This window comes from Glandiceps talaboti, chromosome 16, assembly GCF_964340395.1.
Source record: "Glandiceps talaboti chromosome 16, keGlaTala1.1, whole genome shotgun sequence".
NCBI classification, from domain to species: domain Eukaryota; kingdom Metazoa; phylum Hemichordata; class Enteropneusta; family Spengelidae; genus Glandiceps; species Glandiceps talaboti.
Genome location: NC_135564.1, coordinates 14,557,008 through 14,584,707, shown reverse-complemented (window position 1 = coordinate 14,584,707; position 27,700 = coordinate 14,557,008). Strand labels below are relative to the sequence as shown.

The 27,700-nt window shown below is 35.0% G+C and overlaps 1 protein-coding gene across 1 annotated transcript; it reads left to right on the top strand.

The window, feature by feature from the left end:
* Positions 1-50: 50 nt before the first annotated feature.
* LOC144447567 (transient receptor potential cation channel subfamily M member 2-like) lies at positions 51-27,700 on the top strand. Its single transcript, XM_078137633.1, has 27 exons — positions 51-168; positions 3,707-3,851; positions 4,571-4,659; positions 5,341-5,518; positions 6,323-6,503; positions 6,988-7,163; positions 7,419-7,587; positions 8,126-8,318; positions 9,233-9,402; positions 9,787-9,884; positions 10,114-10,248; positions 10,686-10,754; positions 11,745-11,883; positions 12,417-12,624; positions 13,394-13,622; positions 14,362-14,499; positions 14,945-15,009; positions 15,906-16,026; positions 16,453-16,581; positions 17,678-17,926; positions 18,442-18,616; positions 19,821-19,959; positions 21,152-21,342; positions 21,590-21,722; positions 22,506-22,548; positions 22,756-22,868; positions 23,708-27,700. The coding sequence occupies exons 2-26, from the start codon at positions 3,777-3,779 to the stop codon at positions 22,858-22,860; spliced, it is 3,597 nt and encodes a 1,198-aa protein (XP_077993759.1). The 5' UTR covers positions 51-168; positions 3,707-3,776; the 3' UTR covers positions 22,861-22,868; positions 23,708-27,700.

The window sequence follows — 27,700 nt, the reverse complement described above, 5'->3', positions numbered from 1 at the left end:
AAGTGATATCAATGAGGATGGCTATTCAAAGGTAATTGTGTAAGTAGTTATTTGTAGATATCCAATTGACATAGACACGTTGTGGAAGCTGGAGCTCTTAAAATAATGATAAATGTTCATATACTTGCGGAGTGGCTTACAACTGGATTCAACACATCTTTGAAAAAGGTAAGTTGAAGTGTTTATGTTTTTTATTGAACATTATATTTTGTTATGGCTAATACCTTTTAATTTCTTCATTATATAAACAATACCTTAATATTACTCGTTCGTAAAATACTATTTGAATTGCGTACATGACATGCATAAAAAGACTTATACACACTTAAGTAAAGATAAATTAACTTTAATTTTGTAATTTAAAGTTTTCCAAAACCTTTAAAAACTGTTACATCTTGTTTGCTTTTCAACCTCTTTGCAATTTGATGCCTTAATAATAACAGGAATGCTTCTTCCTGATATCCAGTATTTGCGGACACTCTACTCCAATAAAATATTCAATTGGCCAGCCTCACTATCTATTTTGTTCGTGATTATCTCTACCAGTGTTGTATAAAACAATATTATATTCAATACATCGAAATTCACCCTTACATAGTTTGAAAAATATTTCAGTGCAATTTTACAATGAAAAAAATCAGTACATTCTAGAGAGCTAACCTACTAATAAACTGGTAAATTAGACAATCTTGTATTTAAACAATAATGTACGCCCTCCCAGCCCAAAATGGACGAAAGCAAACTTTGAACGACATAATGGGCGAGGCGACAACCGAGCCCATTATGGAGTGCAAAGTTTGCTTGAGTCCATTATGGACTGGGAGGGCGTGCATTATTGTTATTATTTTATAGTTTTGCCAATTCCAGTGAATTTGTAGACCGAGAAACGCAAAACAACGTATAATATACACAGCGATGAACATCGTCTGCCATGTTCGACCCGGAAGCTGAATACTAATCATAGTGACACACGTACGTACATGTACACACACATACCACTTCAATGAACTGCTGTGAACACAAATTTGTTTCATGAATGCGTTGTATTTTTATATAGTGGAAATGACAATCATAAGTAACAACATACATTTCGAAAAAATACGTAGTTGTATGAAGAAACAGAACAAATAAGCATGTATTGTTATGCTCGTTCCGGGGCCGCAATGCCCAATAACGGAGTACATTATCAGTAATAATGTACAGCGATGACGTCACAAAATTCACTGGAATTGGTAATGCTATAATATAATATCCAATAATATATATGCTTAGTGCAAAGGAGCAAACAATGCAAAATATCAATTCGGTATCGTATTTTACATTTATAGAAGTTCAGAACCACTCAGGGAACAAAGTTTGTGGTACCTTTTCTGAGAGCTCTGAATGTGAACTTCTTGAATATGATATGTTTGCTGGACTTTTAAAAAGGTCACTTAAATACTTTCGTTTAAGTCTTCAAGCTTTCAAAACAGATATCTTGGCAACATACCACTACAGATCTGTTTGTATTATAAATCTCAAAATCTTTGGACTTAAGGAAGCTATTTGCATAATGTACATGTTATGTATACAATATACTTTCAACTCCAATCTATACATTGAGCATGTGACCTTGGTAAGTGAAAGTCATGGTCAAATTAGGCAAGTCACATAAACGTCTAATAGGAATATTTGCTACAGTGTTGTGAATTAATTTACGTTTAATGTTTGTGAAAGTCACAAACGGTAACAGTGCTATACCTTCTTGGAAAGCTCAGAATGTGAACTTATATGAACGTATCTGCTAGAAATGCCAAAACAGTAAAGTAAAGATTTTAATTTCATTACCGTGGCAACCCTTTCCAACATCATGGAATTATTGTCAATATGTTTGGAATTAGGAAAGCTATTCGCACAATTTCAGTTGGTCTACGTATGTTACTTGCTTGAACTTGGTATTTGTTGTTATCGACAAGAATTCAAGAGTAAACATCCCTTTCTAAGCTGTCATGTCCCACCACACTGTACCAGGATCTTATTGGGACGCAATCTGGGAAGAAAGACTCAATAGTGTAACAATTTGAGGGGAGCGACCTCTACTGTTAACGTAACCCTCCTCCAATGCTTCTCTCTCTCTCTCTCTCTCTCTCTCTCTCTATCTATCTCTCTCTCTCTCTCTCTCTCTCTCTCTCTCTCTCTCTCTCTCTCTCTCTCTCTCTCTCTCTCTCTCTCTCTCTCTCTCTCTCTCTCTCTCTCTCTCTCTCTCTCCTCCGTACACGGGATCGACTTGGACTTTAGGGTATTAGCTTAGACTACACACAAATATTCATGGTTAACCTGGATCATTTATAAGTAGCCCAGCCAGAAAGCAGATGGACGCCCCTCGCCTCAGACCGTCTCTTCCAAAGAAAAGTGAATCCGAACTTTATTATTCCATTAAATTCTTATAAACATAAAATATACAATACTCAAATGATTGGGTGATATAATAATCAACACCATAAATGAATAAAACGGAAGTGTTGCTGTCGCCTTAATTCAATGCAAATAATATTGACAAATATGAAAACTAGCTAAACAATGTGATCACGTCATTGTTAACGTTCTTCCAACTGTCTGTAATCAGTCATTATTTCACACTGTTGATCTTATAATAACTTAATGTTGTCATCTTAGAAGGATACTATTCGCGAAATGCAAACATTTGTTATAAGTATTAATTCATGACAGCTGAGAGTTCACTGTGACCTCGCAAAACATCAAAACTTAGCGAATATTAAAAGGTTGTATTCTGTCATCCGTAACAATAGACACTCAGGAATTACTTAGCAAAATGGGTGATTCAATCGAGCGCCCTAATTTACTTGTACCCGAAAACCTAAGTTCAGAAGGATGAATTTGTCTCCGTGAAGTCCTATTCACGAATCGTGCTCAAACCAGTGTCTTTTATTCAAAGCCGCCCCGTTCCAATCTGAAAGTTTTGCTGAATAAAAACCCACGGGTTCCAACCGTATACGTCATCAACATTTTATTTAAATTAATATTCATTCCGTAATACAAACATGGTTAACAAACAATCCTTCACAAAAACACTCATTTCTTTACCTTATTTTGAAATATTTATAACTACAGTTAATCAGATTCAGAAACGAACACTTGAATTGTTATTCTAGAATATTCTTACTTAAAACAGCAGCTGAAACCATTAGAGTCGACGTCGTAATTTATTACTTGTTGTGACACTCGCGACCTCTACTTGGTAACATAGAAAAACATGACCCGACTTGTTGCTGTATCTCATTAATCAATTTGACCTCACACATGTCTTCTCGTTTGACTAGATATATGTTTGTATACTTGAAACAAGACGTTTACAACTTTAGACCCGTAACGCGTTGTTTCCTGCAAATGCCTCAACAGTGAGCACATGAACTTGGTCATTGAAGGTCAAAGTCAAATGATGCAGATCTTGTAATGTCAAATCTTATTATTTTTGAAGTAGATATTTATAATACTTTAAATTCCCTTGTAAATCACAAAAGCAAGAGTGTTATGGCTGTTATGATAGCTCAGAATGTGAACTCTTAAAAATGCAACCGTAGCCATGTTGCATGGTCGGTCGGAATAGCCAAGGTGCAATAGTGGGAGTTCTGGCAAACATGTTGGGGAATGACCAAAACAGTTGTTATATTTCGAAACACAAGAAGTCTTTCTTTTGAATTAATAGGTAACAGAATAACTTGGAACTGACTCATTGGAAACCTGAGTAAAATACACTTTACGTGTATCGACATAAAATGGATGATCATGAATGGAAATTCCAGAAAAGAAAGGTCAGCATATCTCTCTCACAGCGTAACAAATCGCAAAAGGTAAGAACATCTACTGTTTGATGATGCAAGATGTTTAACCTTTTAAATGTATTTTGAACCATCTGACTATATATGCTGAAACTATATTTGTGACGTCACGGGGTTACTGTATATTTTAAAAATATATTTTGAAGAACACCCATTTCGCTGTGCTCCTGTTATCTTTCATGGTTATATTTGTGATTCAAGTTCCAAATATTTCACTTCAAGTATTCCAACTGATAAGATATCTGAAGTCTACATTCTGAAGATACTGCCTTATTACAAAAACCTTTAATTATACAAATGCAATTACCAATACATACTATTACAGTAAGAAAGGTATGCATCATGTTTCATTACAAATGATTCTCCATTTATTGAGATATTTAGTCAACGGACAGACTCTCTCTCTCTCTCTCTCTCTCTCTCTCTCTCTCTCTCTCTCTCTCTCTCTCTCTCTCTCTCTCTCTCTCTCTCTCTCTCTCTCTCTCTCTCTCTCTCTCTCTCTCTCTCTGACAAACTTATAGCAGTACTTTCCCATGGTGAGCAAACTCACATATTATAATATTAATATTACATTCAGCTGCAACGTAAACCCAATATTTCAGGAAGACACAAGTGAGTCTGATTAATTTATTTATTGACACATGTTGAAACTATATAAACTATATATTCTTACATAATGATGTTTCCTAATTTCACGTTCAAATGAGTAATTTGCACTACTTTCATTGCAGCTGCGTGAGACGCTGGTGCTTCAGAGTTTTGAGATTAGAGAGTGTACCCATTTCGCTGAAACTCTAGACAGCGATCAAGTCGACGGTCGGTGAGTTACAAGTTTTCGTGGGCTATCTTTTCAAAATGTTATCATGTAGTACTTTGTTTAGAAACAACTGTGTATATTCTCTTTACCTTTCAACCTATTTGGATAGCCCACATAAAACATATGTTATAAATTCCATTTCAACCTTAGTGGTATTCAGTAAATGGTTAATCGAAAAGCTAATTATGCATATCTGAGAACAAGCATACATTATTTCAGAATTAGAGGCACACACTTCTTCACCAAAACGGAATACAAACGATGAACACACTAGTTAATTGATATGCAAATTATGTCATTAGTATGCAAGCTTATTGTTCAAAAACCAATCAGACAAAGACAAGAGCGGATAGACAGGCAACCAGACAGATGGACATAGAGATGGAGCGACAGATAGATGGACGGGTGAACGGACTGGTAGGCAGATGGATGGATGGGTAGATAGATTAGACGGAGAGACTGACAGACATATCGGCAGATGGATTGAAGGACTAACAAAATCAAGTCTACACGAGCTGACAAAATGATCGATGACTTAAAGTTAAAGTTTTTAAATCTTGAAATGGTCGTATACATGTTCGACCCATGGTCTTAAATATTCACTATTAAAATAAAAATTAATTCATTTTCGTTTAATTTAATTAAACTGACTGTCAAAGTTAACTTCATTATTATTCAACTCAGAACCGATGAACGGCTATGCCAATGTGGTCTCAAGAGGTCATCCCATACTGAAGAACTATTGTACAATTCATCTCAATTTGAACGCCAGCAGTGGAGAACTAATACACATACCGATACCAAGACAACAAATACCTACGGAGAAATTGAGTTCCCGGGTTACAGTGTAAAACCCGCCAAGGTATCACGATCCAATTGTTCCTTCCCTTATTGTCCTACGTGCACGTGCACTTTTCCTTGACCTCGAAGGAAAACAGCCCAGTGTACTTTAGGCAGTGTCGGAAGGGGACTATTACACTGGTCTCCATCCGTCCATCTGTACAGGCGTGCATGTGTTCACATTTCTGATGTCCAATACCTTAATTTCTTTCAAGCCTGGCACAGAGGTCACATACTATACTGGATATTAGCACGCCACTTTCTTCCACGACAATTGTAAAATGTACCAAATGGTGGCCTGTTATTTGTAGCTAAAATCACTATAAATGTACAACATAACTCCATTCAAGTGTCTATCCTATGTTTATCATGTGATAGATTTCTTATAAGACTTTGATCGTTAAACCTGACTTTGACCTTCACATTTAAATATCAAAAACAAGCTCTTTCTTGCATATATTTCAGACACTTTCTGGTACTTAAGCGTTGCCAATGTTGTTTAGATTTTGTCTAAGCTATATACAGAACAAGGAAGATAAGCTCATGCATAACTTTTGATGCTCCATGTCATTTTTTTATTGATGGTGTGCACATGTGTAAGAACAAACCATGATTTACGACATCATAACTGATATACCTAGAGACTCTATTCAGGTGCCTACCTCCATAACATCAATTACAAGATTGCTAAAGACATTGACCTTTGACTTTTACCTTGACCTTAGTTTCAAATACGAAATCAAGCCATATCTTGTAAATTGCACATTTTTTGTACCTTAAAGTAATTGAAGAAACTTCGGAAACTAAAATACCCATTTTTCTTCAGTATATAAGGTTGGATCACATGACAGATCCCAAGCGAATCGTCAAACTGATGACAAATTGGTGGCAATTGAATGCTCCGAACCTTTTGATATCCGTCACTGGTGGCGCTAAAGATTTCATGTTGACCAGTAAACTGAAGGCAGCTTTCCGTACAGGTCTGACTAATGTTGCGCTGAGTACAAGTGAGTAACAGCTACATATTGCAGTTTAACTATGAGCAAAGCAATCTATATAACAATTCATGTATTGCCATGTAATACAGAATTCCGTGTGGGGTTACTGAGGAAAGTTGTAATAATTGCGTTTGACAGAAATACTGCAGTAATTTGTAATAAAATAGGATAGGATGATTTCAGTGTGATAACAGTCGGCGAGTATTAGTGCACTTTCAGATAAACCATGGCTTAGTTTTCATTGAAACCTGGCACAAAGGTGATAAATTGGACATTTACACGTCACGTTGTTCCTAAATGTAATGAATACTATCATGAAGTTTCGCTCGTCCACTGGTGAAATGTTGCCAATAAGTCATATTTTTATACGTTTCTTTTCAATTGAATAAAATACCAATTGGAAGCAAATTCTCAATTCATTATTCAGATATTTAAACTATAGCATGCGCATGTCATATGTAAGTCAATATATCTTTCTTACCTTGGTGTTCAGATGCATGGATTATAACTGGAGGCACTCACACTGGTGTCATGAAACTTGTTGGTGAAGCTGTACGAGACTACACCCTCGGAAGTGGTTCCTACGGTAGGCGTAGCATTGTCAGCATTGGCGTGGTACCATGGGGGGTCGTGCATAAACGTGAAAACCTCATCAATAAAGAGAATAGGGTAAGTAATCCAGTACATTCTTAACATTATCAAAACTGATTTTAACATTGCAGATATCAAATTGACTTATTATTCAGCTGCCCAATTTTGTTGAAAAAAATCATTGTTGAAGAGACTAGCGATCGGTTCATAAATATATCCACTTTTTAGTAGTAGTAGTAGTAGTAGTAGTAGTAGTAGTAGTAGTAGTAGTAGTAGTAGTAGTAGTAGTAGTAGTAGTAGTTTATTATAGTTTGTTTTAATACTCAGAGTAAGTACAAAGTACAGTATCAGGTTGAAGACCCTGACAGTGTAGAAGCTTCCCTTGATCCCAGTCATAGCCATTTTATCCTGGTTGACGATGGAACCTGTAATAAATATGGTACAGAAATCGAGTTGAGAGGCAAGTTAGAGCGAGCGATTTCTGAGATTCATCAAGAGACAGGTAAGTTGTTTGTCTGTACAACTGCCCTACTCATTCACAATGCCTTGGAATGGTATAAATTCTATTAAATGTCATACAAACTGATTTTGCCTGGCCTGGTAGGGGGAGGGGATTGTGGAGATGTCTGTCTGTCTGTCTGTCTGTATCAAAACTGATACGAACTATTACCAACTTAATGTAATATTCACCAAGAACTCCCCCTGGAATTGAATTTGACATGTATAGAACCAGACAACCAGAATGTGTTCAGTTGTCTATATACTCACATAGAACCATTACTGTAAAATTTGGGGTTTTATTCTATGATCATAAATCGTAATGAAACATCTTTCTTCAAATATCTTCAATGTTGATGAAAATACATGATGATTTGATGTGTTATTCTTTCACGCAAATTTAGCTTTTTTTGAAATAGCGTATAATTAGAGTTCAGTGTCGAGAGGTAAAACGTAGTTGTGTAGTTTATTGCTGGCCTTATAGTCTTAGTATACACACTTATAATTACAATATAACACGCTACACTTTTTTCTTTTTTCAGAGAAAGATGGAAATTTGACGATTCCGACTGTCTGTCTGGTGTTAGAAGGAGGGCCTGGTACTCTTGAAACTGTGAGAAGTGCTATCTACAATGATACACCTGTTGTTATTGTTGCCGGATCAGGAAGAGCTGCTGATTTACTGACCTGGGCTGTAAGAAACATTCGAACTGAGAACGCAAAGTTTATGCAGAAGTAAGTATTAACCCACTGTGATAAATTATGATAGGTTGCTGTAATGATTATGTAATGGGGGGAAGTGTCATCATGAGGGGAAGTGGGCTTACAAGTTCATCTCACAAGACAACAAAAACTCATTAACGAACAGTTGATTTTGGGGTTCGGTTACAGTTACCAAGCTTTCCTAGTCAGATATCCAATGTACGGCCATGTTAAGCGTTCTCTCTGACGATGAAAGCTTGAATTGATCGTACGTTCGGCATGATCGAGCACTTGACGTTCGCCAAGCCGTCAGTATGGATTGTTTCAAAACGAAATTGAAGACTTATTTGTTCACCAAAGCCTATGATGTGCTTTAGCCATTCAGCACCAGTGAACAGAACATTGCTCTGCAAATCGGTGCTATAGAAATTTGATTGATTGATTGATTGATTTTTTGATTGGTTGGTTGGTTGGTTGGTTGGTTGGTTGGTTGGTTGGTTGGTTGGTTGGTTGGTTGGTTGATTGATTGATTGATTGATTGATTGATTGATTGATTGATTGATTGATTGATTGATTGATTGATTGATTGATTGATTGATTGATTGATTGATTGATTGATTGATTGATTGATTGATTGATTGATTGATTGATCGATCGATCGATCGATGATCGAATGATTGATTTGCAGCAGTGCTAGGGTCTTTTGTAAATATGCATGTAAATATGTCAATGGAAACGACTCATCTCTGAACTCAATATATATGGTAAACATAAATTGCTAGAGAATCAAGTAGCATTGCCACTAACGAAACGAAAGGTAATATAATATAACTGATTTGTTTCATTTGAAAAGTAGTGTGGTAGACGAATAGGGTTAACGATAAAAATGTAACACGACTAATTAGGCACTTCCATGCTGTATATTTTTTTTTTACTTTTGTTTACAGAAAATTGAGGAGTAAAGTACAAAGTATGTTCGGACAAAAACACATGGACAAAAGTATCCAGCTTGTCCTCGACTGTATTAAGAACGAAGACCTAATAACAATTTATGAACTTAATGCAAAGGGTTCTGAAATGGACATTGACATAGCCATTTTACAATCATTACTCAAAGGTATGTTAATATTTCTTTTTTTACATTCATTATCATTCGAATCCATAACAAATTATTCAACATTATATTAAATATTAAATATTTGTGAAAAAAAACACAACCTTTAAATTTGTAATAGATATTATTTCCTGTCGGGACTGATTCATCATTTTAATATATATATATATATATATATATATATATATATATATATATATATATATATATATATATATATATATATATATATATATATATATATATTGTATTTTGATTGTTTGGGGTGTACAGAATATCCATTTCATAACCTCATTTCAAATAAGCTATATCTCTGACATATATTAACTAGTCAATCATTGGTTGATTCAATATTTTACCTTGTTTTATTTTTTACCTGTATTATAGCAAAACGAGCCGACCAAAAAGGCCAACTACACCTAGCCCTGGCAATGAATAGGATTGATATTGCTGAAAGTGTCCTGTGCAAAGAAGGTAACTGGAAGGTATGTCTCCAGTACTAGTCTTTGAAACATAATTTTGTCGCAACCGCAATGAAGTCAAATATGTATTTTTTTTTAAATACTCAGTTATGTTGATTTTCGTCTTCCAAAAAAATGATTTGCCGTCTATAGTATTACCTGAGGCTCTACATATTTACATGTTTGTCTTTGACATAATTGACACCTGAACTCTAAATATATATTAAATACATTCATGTTTCCATCCATTTAGGTGAAGGACCGACAACAATTACTTGAAAAGGCGTTTGTAAATAATCAAGTTGAATTTGTCAAGTTGTTCATCGAGAATGGCGTTGATCTTCGTACATTTCTGACGGTGGAAAGGCTGACAATACTGTACAATAAAGTAAGCATGAACTAGTCTTCATTACCCAGACTCCACTGGGCCTCTGACTCCCATCCGGTCCTAATCAGATTCTCCAGTGGAGTCTGGATACTCGCGACTAAGCCTAAAGAGACATTCTTTTAAAAATTTCAATTTGATATCGTAAATTAAATCTTCCCTTGATAATCGTTCATAATATATATTTATCAAACGGTACCACTTCTCAAGTAGACATAAAAAGCTATAGGAAACGGAAATATTTTGCAACAGAGAGATATTTACTTAATAATATTTCGCTGGTGCTGAGACCCATATTGTATAATATGTTGGACTAATTTCCAAGCTTCAATGTAACCCTGCATTTAAATGCTGGTTTCACGTTGTACTCACATCTACAGCGCAACCTTCTGTCACTTACTCTCATTCTTAAGTATATGTCAATTACTTATATTTTGTAGATACGAAAGACCACTCTCTTGAACAGACTTTTAAGGAGAATACAGTCACGAACCTCAAAGAAACGAAATGTAAGTTTTGAAGGTTCATGTATTTTCGTATATTGCGAAGACAACAGTAACATTTCATTATTGAAGTTATCTTTTTGCATATTTTTATCTTAAGATAAAGAATGACGAATATCTCAAGGGAGACAAATAGTGAGAATGATACCTAAATGATGTCGCTAAAAGTTCCAAAGTGTTATCTTAAAAACACACAAAATGTATACATCTAGTGTTGAATGCTGATCTGTTAGTTGTTACATTGAAAACTGGTTGGGTAGTGAGACATACTATCGGCTGACACGCGGTCACAATCATATTATCATTGGTACAACTTATCATATGGTATGATAACAATCATAATTGTTACATTTTACAGAATTGAAGTGCCTGTGAAATAATACTTTATTACAATGTATTTGATTTGGCGATGGTGAAAACCAAGCTCCTACGCATCGATAACCCCATTCTCGCAAACCAGAGTTATTATTTCTACCACATAATCTATCGCTGCCTTCAGTGGCGCCATGTTTGCCTAATCACTCTTTTGAAGTGGATACTGCAAGACACAACTTTCAAGGGGTTGTTATATACTAATTATAGAAAGAATGCACTGGCTCAATTCTGAAATTAAATTACGATTATTAGCAATTCCAGCAAATGCTAGTACAGCATCAATATACAATCGAAATTTCGTATCGTTTATGAACAAATCTGCTCTTAGACAAATTTCTTTCTATTTACATTTGAACGCTACGACAACATCCAATATGGCCCCTAGTGAAAGCAGCACTACCTTGGAAATAGACCGGATGTTGTGGAGGTCGAACTTTTTTACGGTTGCGCTGCGTAGGAGCTTGGATGAAAACAAGCAGTGTCTCTGGATAGTTTTCCAGTCAAACAATACAATGTAACTATTACATGTCGAGCCGGAAGATGATCTTTTTTTACTCACCTAATTTCATACCTGGAGTGCCATACGTATCTTCCTCAATGTCTTGACTTGTTTATTTTCAGCAAAGAACCAAGGGGAAGTTCACTCTGCGTGATGTTGGACATCTCATTAAAGATTTAGCCGACAATACTTACGACGTTCTGTATTTACGAGATGTGAATACATATCAAGTTCAAGCCAGTGATCAAAATGCGAATAAAGGTTATACTTATAATTTATTGTAAATCGCAATACTCAATTATAAATTGAGAACTGTGTTCTTGTAAGGGTATTTTTACATTTCTATAGCATAGTAGTATAAGAAAACAAACGAATACAAACACGTACGTTTTATGAACGCGTTTTGATCAATGCCAATAATTTTCTTTGAAACAAAATAAAAAAAATTAACTATTGAAAATTGTAATACGAGAACACATACTTGCATGGATTTTATGAATACATAATCACAGTGAAAAAATGAACTTTATCAATATAATTTCATTTCATTCAAGTTGAACCACAAGGCTTTCCATATATTCAACGAAACGTGTGGCATATGTTTTAGATTCTACCAATAGGAAGCTTGCGCTGTACTTCCTGGTATAATGTTAGGTTCTATCAAAAGAGGGTGCTGTTACAAGCTTTTCAAGGGGGAAGCTGTTATCGCCTATATTCTTTTAGACCATCAAACAATTATTTGGTGGCCAGAGATATCTTTAGCTGCTTACCTATAATATTACTGCTCCGTTTAGAAATTGGCAACACCAATGTCTTCGCTAAACCTCGACGAGAGCTTTTCCTCTGGGCAGTGTTTCTAAATCGCCACGAGATGGCTAAACTGTTTCTAGAGGGCATGAACGATGCCATGGCAGCAGCATTAGTGGCAAGTCGCTTTTTGAAATCCATGGCGAGAAGAGAAACTGATGTCGACGACCGTTTGAGATTGCTGGATAAGAGAAAGTGAGTTGAGACGGTTATTTACGACATTTTTGTCTAATTTAGATAAGCCTGGTAAATTCCTCAATCTGATCTGTGACTCCATTGTTCAATCATTCATTATCCAGCTTGTCCATACATTAGCATCAATCTGATAATTTAGACACACCCCGAAAGACCATTATTAATATACACACACATTTACAACTTTGAAACATTAATACTGTATGTAAATTGTTACATTGGTTGCGCATAATAGTACTTGCAGTGGAATGACAGATCAAATGTCGCGCTGTTTCAATATGGAAAATGTAGACGAATATGATATTTGTGACCTGTATCATTTTTGTTAATGTTAACGCCTATATGTTCATCTGAGTTGTACGGAATCATTTACATAATTTAGCTTCATTTCAATAATGCATCGATCATTCTGATGTATTGCAATGACTGACTGTTGTGTCCAATGAATTTTTGATATTTAAACCTCAATAACAGGTTCATATTAATTTCATTACAAGCATTCAAGTAACGGATGTAATGCCATTGTGGTCAAATATGTCTAGCGAGTAGGTACGATATAACTAGAAAGATTGAGAAAGCGTGTCCAATGGAGTAAGGCTAATGTAGTTATATTTATGTCAACATTTATGTTATTATATTTGTCATTGCTAGATGAGATATTATTAAAAGTATAATGTAAATGTATATGGTTATAATTATCTTGAAGAAAATCTACCACAAGGAAAAATATTAACTTAACATTGATCTCTTGCCATGTCTTTCATTCCAGGGAATATGAGCAGCTGGCCTATGATATTTTGACAGAATGCTACAAAGACGACGAGGAAGCCACCCTATTGTTATTAGTTCGACCTTTACACTTCTGGGGAAATTCTACATGTTTGCGTTTAGCGATAAGTGCTGATGACAAGAACTTCGTCGCTCACACTGCTGTACAAGAGCTATTGAGTAGAATCTGGTATGGAAACATTGACAGGGAACGCACATCTGCTTTGAGAGTAAGTTTTTGCCTTTTTTTAAAAGTGCATCAAAATGAACATTTGATCATTTACTTCAACACATACAGGGAAGCTGATGTTTGTTAACGTGGTCATATGGATGAGGATTGGCCATTTATGGGCATTTATAGATCAATGTGAAACAACAAAGACCAAGTCTGCGTTTGTAACTCAATACATTGCAAAAAAAAACTAAAATATGTGGACAAAGTTTGTTATAGTACGTAAGCTAACAGCTAGCATGTAAATAAATCCCCAATCCCCAAATAAGTACCCAATCCCCATCCTTTGTACTGATTTCAAGATAATTAAGATCTTCATTCCAAAGATAGTGACATAATAGACACTATAATATAGTAAAGACCATGGAGCTTTCAATCTGTCCTAGTGAATCCTCATCACAATGAAATAGTCTATATAGTTGCATCTTATGAGGCAAGGTGTACGATATTGGTTTTCTCAGCACAAGTCAGTTTTACGAAACAAAACACCGCAACATTTGTGTCCATTCATCGGAAAAATGGGCTGTACTCTGTAAGTTTCAATTCACTAATTGTTTTCTATAAATAGCGCACAATGACTGTTTACACTAAACTGAGGCATACCTTTGTTGCCTTGTGGCTAAAATCTACATATCCATTTGCTAAAGAAGCGGACAGAATATAGATTACGACACATGTTGGCGCCATTATGACCAGCGATAAATATTAACAGTCGTTTTTTTATATAATTCTTACAGTTACTTTGCTGTTTGTGCTTTCCTCCACTGATGTATTGTTTTGTGAAGTATCGAGAGCCACAGGACAAAGATGAAAACGAAGATTTAGAAATCGATAGATATAACCAGTATGCGACTTTATACAAAGACAAGACAGAGGTACATGATTACTATAATCTATAATCTTCAATATTCTAATAACACTCAGAGTATCAGGGGGTATTTATACACGCTTTACAAGGAGGCTACCACATTCCCCTATCTATAAACCAAAGTAAAACATCCTGATAAAACAACTAAGTTGGTGACCCATAGCCAGGGTCCCTATGAATTCACATTTCGGTCCTTAGGTTGAAAGGCTGATAGGTTAATGAGTATGGTTTGCCTGCCTTGAGAAATAGAAAGGTACCCACCAGGACGACACACGGGATCTACCAGTTGACATGTTAGCTCAGATGGCTAGAGCACTCTGGCTAGTATTCAGGTGACGTGGGTTCGAAACCTACACGTGTCACATTCCTTTCCTAAAGTTAATATATTTATGGAAATGTGATTTAGTTTCATTCATGTTATACCATGTATATATAATGATTGTATTTTGTAGATAAAACATACATCTGACAGTGAGGGTACACTGATGATACAATTGAATGGTAACAACGTTCCAAGGTATGTATGTGTGGAATAGTACTTTTTTCGACGAACACTGTCCCAAAGAGATAAAGAACATTCACCAAAACGTACTTCATCTTATCCTGTTTCATTCATTTATTAATATTATAATTAGTCACTATAGACAAAAAATAACACAAAACATGTATTATTTTTTGATGATAACATAAATGTGGGACAACAAAATAGAATAGAAAAAAAATACATTGATATCTGAATGTGCATATTTAAATATTAGTTATCTTACTCATTTTATGGGAGACTTCTAGCTTTTTAGGAAATATGGTGACTCCTTTATTTCATTTTCACATTTGAATTAACTGGTATGCATTCAATATATTCAATATATGCATTCAAAAGTCATTTCCCCAAACCTGCATTGTGCAAACCTTTGTTAAATAGAGTAATGACAATTCAGATTGCTAAATCACAGTTACAACAGGAATATTCGGCAATGCAATATGGGAAATAAAACATGTTTAAGGTATAGTATGCGAACACATTTCGCTGAATATAACAGTTTGCTCCATGTCATTTTAAAATAATAAAATAATTTTGAATCCACAAACTTGTTTTCATGGAAATCAAAAATCGTTTTTTCCCAATAAAGTTAACACGGTATTCATCAGCCATATTTTAGTTTGTTTCAGAGGCGAATTGTTCTCATAGCTGTTGTCTTAAACATTTTGTGAACATTGTTACAAGAACCGTGAAGCTCCCAAAATTATTTATATTCCATAATATATCATGGAACTGCCACGTGATACATAAAGTATGGACATGACTTTTCGGAGTACCATAAGATCAAATATTTTTCGCCTTTGTTCGCCTCCAATGAATAATTACTTAACTACAGCTGACACGGTACATATTTTGCTAACGTTACGTTATAGCATAGAGGAAGAGTATACCTGTTTGGGTCCTAATGAAGGCATCGACATTCGAGCAAATACGGATCCTCGGAAACTCGAAGGCTTTTTTAATACACCTATTGTTAAATTTTTCTACTGCACAGTAAGTATGTTATTTATAAACAGATTTGTTTCATAAATAAAGACCAGGAAACTGTAGAAATATACATACATACATACATACATACATACATACATACATACATACATACACACATACATACATACATACATACACACCTAGTAAATACATACATACCCGGTACATACATACATACATACATACATACATACATACATACATACATACATACATATACAGATATGAGATGTTCATTTCAAAACAGACTGATGGTTAATGATATGGTAAATGTGAATAAAATAAGTAACCTGCTTGTAACTTAAAGTAACTTACTAAACCTAAACGCCACTGAGCTACATTGTAGAATCAAAATTGGAAGAATTATCCTGAAAACAAATTAATGTGTATTACATAGTTCTTTGTGTTAATAGCAATTCACAATTTCAGGTTTGGTACGTAGCATTCCTGCTGTTGATTAGTCGCTTCCTATTGGTTGACTACAGTGACTACTTTTCGACCACAGAAATTATATCAATCATATGGGTGACTACATTTGCCTTTGATGAAATACGTCAGGTAAGACACAAAATAACATGCACGCAAAAACATAAGGCCTAAGCAAGTTGTTTGGTTCCCGTTACCAAAACCCAACTAGTTCTTCACTGCGACCCTAAACTTTTTACATATTCGAGATAAAAATAATAATACTGTGAAGTCTCGCTCGAAAATGTGGATGCGAAAATGGTATCAACTTAAAAGACAATATAAAAATGTTCTTTCAATCTATAACGTGTATATATAATGGGAAGAAACCAATTACACAAAGACCAAATGGAAAACAACGGAAAACAAAACAACCTGACTAGACACTCACACATGAAAAATAAATGAAATAAAAGATATATCTACCCCGCCTATTCTATATAGCATAATCGGAACCACACATTTTTATTACGCATACGCGTGAGCAAACACGTACACACATACTTGTGTATATATATATATATTTGTGTTGTACGCACACGTACACTGACCGTGACGCCGCCGCCGTGCAGCATATAATAAATAATAATGTTGGGTTCTTATATAGCACTTTCCCACTCCTTTACAATTATTACCCCTGCTCGGATCAGAACGGCACAACGGCCCTTTAGTCTTCCTCAATTTCCCGGGAAGCATACAATCCAATGCAACCATTTAAGCGCATAGGATTAAAGCCTTCACATTGCAACCTACATCCTACCAGGTCCCTAGTTATACAGCTGGGTTGACTGAGGCACAGTCGTGGTTCAAATCTTGCCAAAGGACTTTAGCCACTCAGAAAGGCAGCGACGGGGCTCGAACCTGCAACCTGTAGATTTCAAGCCGGTCACGCTAACCATTCACCCATCATGACTCACATGATTACATCGCTACAAGCAGAGTTTACGAAATATCAAATTTTGAGCACTGCAGAATAACGTCGAGAGGAGCACTGTCGACACAAGGGTATACAATTCATAGTTTCTGGTCGAACATATAGCCGGTTTGCCCCTGGAACAAAGAACAATAGTCGATATATGATAATATTTTGGTCATGTACATGACAAATATTGGTATTCATACAACAGCGGTCCAATATATATTAAGATAATAATAAAAACTATAATTTGTCTGATTTGATGTATTTTAGATTATCCAGCTGGAGACCAAAGGGTTTGTCATGAAGATTAAAAGTTGGATGCTCGACGACTATTGGAACATTCTCGACGTCATAAGTCTTGTTGGCTTCTATGCTGGACTTATCGTGAAGTTAAGTGGGAAGCTGGAGGCTGGAAGAAAAGTATTTGCCGTGGATATCCTGCTGTTCTATATCCGGTTGACGCACGTATTTTCAATCTATAGAACTATAGGACCCAAACTGATCATAATAGGAAAAATGGTATGTATTAGATGGATGGACCGGATGGTCTATCTATCTATCTATCTATCTATCTATCTATCTATCTATCTATCTATCTATCTATCTATCTATCTATCTATCTATCTACCTACCTACCTACCTACCTACCTACCTACCTACCTACCTACCTACCTACCTACCTACCTACCTACCTACCTAACTAGGTACATGGTCCTGTGCAATATATGTCTGTCTGTCTGTCTGTCTGTCTGTCTGTCTGTCTGTCTGTCTGTCTGTCTGTCTATCTATCTATCTATCTATCTATCTATCTATCTATCTATCTATCTATCTATCTATCTATCTATCTATCTATCTATCTATCTATCTATCTATCTATCTATCTATCTATCTATCTATCTATCTATCCCCACAACATATCGTGTATCAATGGTATACATAATGCCATATAAGCAATATATATATTCACACTGTTTTTATTTTATTGTTTGTATCGGTACGAAATAACTGATTTTTGCATTGTATCATTTCTATAGTTGGTCGACCTGGTCATCATCGTTTGTATAACTTTCATAGTCATTGCAGGGTATGGAGTAGCTGTGCAAGCTATTCAATATCCTGAAGAGAAACACACATGGACTATAGTGAAAGGAATATTTCACCATCCGTACTTTCACATCTATGGAGAATTATTCCTAGAGGATGAAAAAGGTATAACACGAGTAGTTAGTTAAGTATATAAGCAACACGCCACCCCTGAGATTGCTATACCATAGCCTTGCTGGAGCCACCGTCTTTGCCTATGGTTAAAACAAGAGGTTTTGGCCTGTGAGGGGCCGGAAATATATGCACTCGCGATAGTGAGTGCATAAATTGAACTCACTGCATGAAATATATACCAGCCCCAGGGTGGTTTATCGCTATTATATTAACATTATTATACCAGTACATTGAAAAAATCTAAAACAATATAAGAACTATGAATAATTTATGTAACAATAAATCTACTAAAGCAAATCAATTGTAACCATGAATGCGGTGTATCGCGCATACAACCATTTTATACTTTGACAACAATATGGAAATATGCAAACTATCCAATATCATGTTATGATGTAGTGTTTAATATTTGGGTTTTTTCTTCCATTTGTAACATATGTTGGCAATTAGGCAGTATCTTAATGCATGCTTCAAAGTCCATATGTCTTTGTTTATGCATTGATGCTTACAAACATACGTGTCCAATAAATTCTAAATAATGCATCCTTCAGGTTTGATATAATTTGGTATGTATAAAATATATGTTGATGATAACAATGGCTATACAAATATCAATCATATTGCAACCACATGATATTCTATCGCCTAATGTCATAGTCTGCGATGTCAACTGAAAACGAAAGTAATCACAGTTTTGCCAATGGTGGCGCCATGCATCTTGACCTGAACTCTTGACCTTTTCGCTAACTGTATAACTTCTGTTAATTGGATCAGCAAGATAAATAATTAACTCTTGAGAGTAAAGTTTAGAAGTTGGGTAATCGGTCATCTGCTATCTATAGACCTTAATTGAATTGGAAATTATCGGTTCATCATGGTTTTTATTTGGGTTGATAGCTACCAGTTTCGGGAATCCTAGGTAGAGTGGCGTATGTATATGAGCTTAGATAATTTATCAATTATTTTTCGATCGACGAATTGTTATAAATCCCTACAACCATAAACGTAATCTAATCTTCTCAAACATCTATGCAACAAGACAACTTTTCGAGAAAAATACCTGCTTAATCTAATTATAATAATGAGTTGCATTATATTTAAGTCATTCCCTGTCACAACACGTGTACAGTCATTTACCTACATAATCTCATTGCAGTCCTCCACTCACTGACACTGTAGTATGTTTTTAATTTAGGTTGCTCGACGAATGAAACACAAATACAGTCTGGTGCAGTACGATGTCGCCAGGAACATACGATGCTGTCAATATTTCTGGCCGTCTACATGGTACTGTGCAACATTTTGCTATTGAATCTGGTCATTGCCATGTTTAGGTAAGTGTACAATGTTCTGACAGACAAGTAAATCATACTGGACCATTACTTTAGATGAGTGATATATTTTTCATATTTCTTATAACTTAATAATTTCTATATTTCTATAATACATTTTTCTTGTTTGATTTTTCTAGTTTGTCATGAGATTTTTTAATTTCTATACTTTATGGAGATATTTCTGCTATATTTTTTTGTATTTACATTTTTTGTTATTCTCCGGATTTCATTTCATGATGGCAATATCTGCGAAACCGTTCTTTGAATTATTTATCTTATTGCTAAAATTAGAAAACACCAAGCACGTCTAACTACAGAGCAATAAGTCACTTTATACAGCGCTTTCCAACACTGTGCTCAGAGTGTTTTACAATTAGTTACCTTTGGCACAGACTTATAGTGGCACAGCGACCCTGTGTTCTTCCTCAGCCAGTAATCTTTCGAGGTGTACCAGCCATTTGCAGCCTGTGTAAGCTAAGCGCATATTGTAACCTCTATCCTACCCCAATTATACAGCTAGATTGGCTGGAATATATATGTATTTATTGTCGTGCCTTGTCTTGCAATATATAACAAAGGAGAAAACACGTGGCAAAGTATTATGTAATGTTATGTATTATATAATATATTCTCAAGGTTCTTTGATATACATTGTTATGATATCATTTTAAGACATCGATTTGTAATACAATGAGCTAAAAATAGTTGATAATGTGTTGTAGGAGACATGCCTTTTAAAATGGCCATATGGATGAGGATTGGGTATGTATTTTTTTTATATAAATCTATTTTATCATGGCTTCCTTCTTCAAAAGTCAATGTGAAACAACATATGCCAAGTCTTTGTTTGTAACTCGATAATAAAAATGCAAAAGATGAATCAATGTGTAAAATCTGTGTTTTTGTAAATACAGTAACAAATTAAACTTTTATACCATGTTCTACCTTTTGGGAATGTATTGACTTGCGAACATATACTTGGTCAATGTTGTTTCATATTGATTTTTTCAAGAAGGAAGCCATCATGATATTTTTTTTATAAATTAAAAATCCAAAAGAAATACCAGATCCTCATCCATATGTCCACTTAACTTAGGATCAAGATGTTAGCTGCGTGGTATATAATCTTAATAAATATAAGATTTCTTAAATTCATTTAACCGCATTATCTGTAACTATTTCTATTCCACAGTTATACGTTTTCCAAGATACAAGCTCGCACCGATTTATTTTGGAAATTCCAGAGATATGGACTTATTGCTGATTATCAATTGCGGCCACTACTATTCCCACCTCTGATAATCTTCTCACATATTCGGCTGTGTGTTCATGCAATTCTTGGTCGTTGCTGTCACAAGGCCAGACTTGGCAAAAAAACTCTAAGTAAGAAGATATTTCCTGTCTTTAGAAACACAAGAATCTTATAAGTACGATCAAAAGGTAGCTAGCTAAGAAGGGAATGAGAAAGAATGTCTCAAATGCAAATGAAACTAATATAGGTTTCAATGACGCCGATATGGTTGAAAGGCGCAGAAGGGCTTCAAGGCCACTTTATTTGGCGTTAACGTCTTCTCAAATTTTTGAATTTGTTCTGCCTGAAATATTTACGATGAGTTGCCTTTGATTTTAGGACAAAGACTGACGGGTGAAGAAGATAAACTATTAAGTTTATTCGAATTGATAAGTGTGGAGAGATACTTTGCAAAAAAGAAACACGACGAATCAACAAAACTCGATGTTGAGATAAAAGAAGTTCGTCAAAAGTAAGTTCAAACCAACTTATTGTTGTATACAGACCTCCCAAAAATGTGCCATGGTGGCGCTCTACTTCATTTCTGTGTGTACCTTGGGGGTATACATGGTATAGGTTACCCAGTTAATCATAGTGACTGCTGCTTTCCTCGATCGCGATGTCAGAACAATACGAAAAACATCCCTAATTTACACTTCTACATAATACCAAAGGACAAAGCCTTAAGAAACGGTACTATGAGGTGATGATACACCCAATTTGAGCGAGGGCGCTGTATTCTCAATTTCCTGTTTGCAGTCTGGAATGGCCTATAGAACTGTTGCCGGTTCCAAGATGCATTGCGTGTCTCTCCATACAATGCCATGTATTGTGTACGCGCTGAGGGGTTTGCACGCGCTACTCAGGGGGATGATTGTCACCTGACCGTACCCTTGGTTAACCTGTAAAATCACTGTCTGTCATTGGTGGCGTTTAGTCTTTGTTCTATAAAACCACTCATAATCAAAAAGGTCAATATGTGTTTCCATAAATTTCCTGATGAAAATGTTATTTCAAATGTAATATAGACTAAATGTAACAACATTAGCGACAATATCTCGCGCAATGCATCTTTGAACCGGAAAATCCACTATTGAAAGCGTTTCTGGTGGTAAGGAGTGGAAATCCATGTAAACGTGTTCCATACGACCTATAGTTGAGCAGGGTCAATAAATGGCTGTACAACTTTGCATTTTGCATTTTCCTGTTAGATGGATTAGAAACTTAAAGATCTTTTCTTTTCTTTTCTTTATAGAGTGGATTCTTTGATGAAGCATGTGGAATATATGGAAAGTCAGGTAACTATATATTTATACTTATAACACATCGTTTACGTAGAACATTCAGTGATTGGCCTAAATCATGTCACGTGTTATGAATTAGTGACCTGTATTGACCTCAATTTGCATACAGAGATATTTCCTATTAGGGTACTATTAATGTAGCACATAAAACAGTACATTAACATTGGATTTGTTTTCACATACTTGTCATTATAAATCTAGTTCGATAGAGTCATGCTAAGTAACAATGAGAAGGACACTGAAGATGACATCCCATCTCAAACACTTTCGGTCATATCTGAAGAAACAGTGAACAGAAGACAGTGAGTCTAAAGGTATGGCAACGCTATCAAATTACTTTGTCATTAATGCTACTTGATAACAATGGTGAAATAGGAGATAAATTTGTGACGTTATTAATTTATTATTAAGTGAGTGTATGTATGTATGTATGTATGTATGTATGTATGTATGTATGTATGTATGTATGTATGTATGTGTATGTGAATACAATGTATGTATGTATATATGTATGTATGTATGTATGTATGTATGTATGTATGTGTATGTGTGTGTATGTATGTATGTATGTATGCATGTATGTATGTATGTATGTATGTATGTATGTATACATGTATGTATGTGTGTATGTACATATTTATGTATGTATGTATGCATGTATGTAGGTAGGTAGGTAGGTAGGTAGGTAGGTATGTATGTATGTATGTATGTATGTATGTATGTATGTAGGTAGGTAGGTAGGTAGGTATTATATATATATATATATATATATATATATATATATATATATATATATATGTATGTATGTACGTTTGTGTGTATGTCTGCGTGTATGCACGTTATGTCTACATTTGTGAACTACACAGTACATTTGATTTTATGTCTGTCGATATATTTATTTATTTATTTATTTATTCATTTATTCATTTATCTATTTATTTATTTATTTATTAACTGGCCTATTTATTGTATATCTACTTTAATTATGTTATTTATCATTTAAGTCGTATATAGTATATCATGGCTTAAAGGGATTATTTATCTCATTATATGAGTACACAGGAAAAATCAAAGGCAAATGCATTTCTATCCGTGTTTACAGAGGCATATTCTTGCATACAAATCACTCGTTTGTTTGTTTCTTTTATTTCAGTATTGGACGGTTTGGACCTCCCGCCAAAAGATTTGAAGCATGATACTTTTTATAATGCCATCTTTTTTTCATATTCAAAGAAATAGTATAACGGCATGTTTTTTGGTAAAATTTTAGAACCGTACATTTGAATACGCAATACTCCAGTTTCCCATATTGTAGCATTTTTTTCGAAACGCATGGTCACAAGCGGGCGTGATATAAAATGGCGGCTAATATCACGTGATAGCAGTAGATGCACTAAACAAATATGGTTAAAATAATGCTATTAGACCTATAATTTGATCTTAAAACAGTTAGCAGATGCTGATGTTGTCAATTAACACCGTGAAATGATGATTTGAGGCTATAATATTCGGATATTGTTCCCTCGTTGCCATCACCTCTATCCATAGACCCTCCGCCAACAGAGTCTATGCTCTATCCAAATGCAGTGCCTGGTCAGCGCTCGTAGTGGCCAAAATATTTAATCTTTTGTTTTTCTTACAAACGGGTTTTCGAGTATATTTGATTCATTTCATTAATTGCAAGGTTATAAGTTCGTTGCCATGGTGAATGTTGTCATCTTATTTTCCCTCATGAATGAAAAATATCTCAATCCCAACGTATACATTGGCTGGATTTTTAGACAGAGAAAAGCAACGGTTCCAAATCAATTGTTCTACATGCGTGACAGAGCGCGTCCTCTATGGCAATGGACACGATGAAATGACGCGTTCGCGCTCGTCTATATTCTAAAAAAAATGCATAATGTTATGAAGTTCGAAGGAGCCCTTTGTAAAGTCCAATGCTATCCGTTGGGGCTACAACACTGTCCTGTCAGTGTACTTGCTGATTAAACACCGGATTAAGGTAGGAGCTATCAAATTCGAATTACGTCAACGACGCAACTTTTGGCGCAGACTGAAACTCGCGCTCTTGTCAATATTCGACCGCGAAACAAACCCGTGTTTGGAAGTGAAGTGTTATATGTTTTACGATCGCTGTACGTACTCTTCAATAGGAGATTTAGGAGTGAACGGAAGGTAATTTCGTATGAGTTTAAAAAGTCCTTGCGAAGAAAATTAGCTTTACTACCATGACTTAAAGAGGAACTGTCTTCTAAATTTTAGACTTGATCAAATGTATCAACAACCCACAATCTCTATAGGCTATATTGCCAGTCTGGAAATGTGGCCCACCAAAACGTGTTAAGGTAAATAAACCATTCACACCTTTCATCTCTACAGAGGAGGTTATACTGTCATGAATACAATTTTAATACAGGTGACGGGTTTTGTCAGTGTGGGTTTTTTGACGTGGGAAGGTGACATATTGACCACTATAAACTTATCTTTGGCATTTGATAATTTTCCACTCAACACGTAGACACAACAACGGCGAAAAAAAATGCAACAAAAAAACATTATTCAAATGTATGTAAACAATCAACTCTTAGGTACCATAGAAGCAAAACATAAAATCATCGGACTACGCAAAGTTTTTCAAAAACTTTGGAATCCTAGCACGCTGAAGATATTTTGCGAAGCTAATTTGCCATTTTTATTAGTTGAAACATCATTTTATATGTTTTCCGATGCTACGTTCTTAGTAATCAGTGGCCACGTCGCGTCGGTGGAGAAACTCCAGTAAAATAAATCATGGGACCCCGATAACATTGTCATTTTACCGGATGTACTTATACCGTTTAGCTGTCAAAATGTTGACTCAGTGTTTGACATGTACAGGCTTAGCAGTCCTCTATCGGACTTAATATTGCAGTTTGTAGCTGTCATTTAATTTTTCAAATGAAAACACCAACCCGCCAGGCAAAATCATTGACCAGCGAAAGAGAAAAGTTGGAGTCGGCCAAAGTTTGGGAGAAATAGATAAACTCTACACATGAATAGTTCAGTTGATTTATCATATCATAGATATGAACTGACAGAAATATACCTTGGTGCCTGTGTGTTCCAATATTGTACAATGTCAAGTGATTTTTGTTCAAACTGTTGAAATTTTGATGGGGTGGGGGTCACATTTTTTACTGGCATTTTAAAATTAGCATACACACAATGATTTTTGTTATATAATTATGAAGAGGCATTGGTACATTATAAATATGTGCAAAGTTTGACAAGCTCATTTAATTTTTGTCAAAATTCAACAAAATTTCATAAAAGATTTCTGGCGAAAATGTCAAAATTTAGATGGGGTGTGGGGTTACAATTTCAATTCTAGAATTTAAACGGATGTGGTGATCCACTATTTCTTTTTTTGTCATTGATAAACAGCTGGAATAATACATTGACAATGTACACATACAGCATATTTTAACAATCTGTCACGGCCTTTTATCCTTTCTTGCAGTTTTCTTACATTTTTCTTTAAAAGCCGTCAAGTAGCTGGGGATAAAATAACATAGCATTTTATGAAATAATGAAAAGAAATTACAAACAAATATGTCTGGATATGATACACATTGCATTAAAATATGTAAGTTCATTAAGTGCTCCAGGGATAATCTTTAACTGTCAAAAATTGTGATGTAGTTAATTGTTGTAAATCTACTTATTTTGACCCAAAACAATATGTGTAGATACAAGAAACGGTCATTATCTTGAAAACAAATGTGGTGACATAGTATTTTCTTTGCATTTTTACATATTCGGATGTCACTGCTTAGGTATGCAAAGTATAAGAAAAATCTATCGACTTTTTTAATTTGACCCCCCCCCCCCCCCTTAACTACACCAGACTCGAGTCTCTCCTCTGGCCTTTAAGTCATGAAATAAAATGCAAAATGTCTGAGTCTAAGCAAAGCAACATAAAACAATCTATTCTCAGTTCGAATATACATATGATTTTTTTTTAATTTTTCTTTATCGATATCAGTATAGCAGTTTATGATTTATATTTTAATGTGTTGAATAGATTGTTTCTTTCTATGTAAAGAAGTCTTGCGAAAATTATGACACTGTCCTTTCCCGGCATAAGGCATCAGTGTATGGTTGTTGTCATTTGCATTATTCAGAAAAGTTTTTAATCAGTATTTTGCAAACATATTAGTATTATATTGTACTGATGAATTCAGTAGTTTTGCATGAATTTTATGTAGAGTCATCTATTCAGGTCTATCTTGTCATAAGTATTTTAAGTTTGAACGTAGTAACTCTGGGTCAAATGTCCGTACTTTGTCTTATAAGCGAGTTGGTGAGAAAGTACTCTGATAATTGACGCATGCGCAGACACCCTATGAAGTGTTTTGCATACTGCAATATAGGAGAGGTGAGAGCATTTCGCTGATGGTACTTAAAATAAACGAAACATTTACAACCTATAAGCTAGCTTTCAACTGTCGTGGTCACATGACAATCGATGCAATCTTTCACCTTCACCCAAATACTCCACAGTAGATTGTGGGGAGGCGGGGCCGGGGGAGGTCACAACAAATATGGCATTAACGATATGATCACCAAAAGAAATTCCTAAGCTTATGAATAAGTACGGACTTATTATCCAGAGTTATCAAGTCTAATCTTAATTACTATTCATCTGTATGGTTTTGTATTGTTTGTATATTTGAGGTCATATGTCCTTGCTTTCGGCAATTCCTGGACATCCTGAGTCACTATTAAATTCGTAGAAATCATGATCAGTCTGACATCTATAAATACAGAGACAGGAAGTTTTTTTTTTTAAACTTGAGCATTGTGGCTTTATTCTATCTGTTTCAGAGAGTACTAGTTTCACTTTGATGATCACGTGGTTTTTTTTATTTTTATTTTTATTTTTCGGTGTTTTTGTGTTTATTTGGGGGTGTTTGTTTTTTGTTTGCTTTTTGTTTCATTTCTTTTTTTTAAATGTCGATTGATTTACAAGTTATTTTAAGCCATGCATGACATGCAAAAACGCTGACATTCACCTATGAAGTATACTGTCGATAAACTTACGGTATGAGTGTAGGAAAGGTGTCCAAATTAAACAGTATAATAAATACATTTTATATGTCCA

Coding starts and splice junctions, on each gene's coding strand:
- LOC144447567 (XM_078137633.1), top strand. CDS start 3,777: ATGGATGATCATGAATGGAAATTCCAGAAAAGAAAGGTCAGCATATCT. Junction 12,625..13,393: donor AGATTGCTGGATAAGAGAAA/GTGAGTTGAGAC, acceptor CTTTCATTCCAG/GGAATATGAGCAGCTGGCCT. Junction 16,582..17,677: donor CCTTTGATGAAATACGTCAG/GTAAGACACAAA, acceptor GATGTATTTTAG/ATTATCCAGCTGGAGACCAA.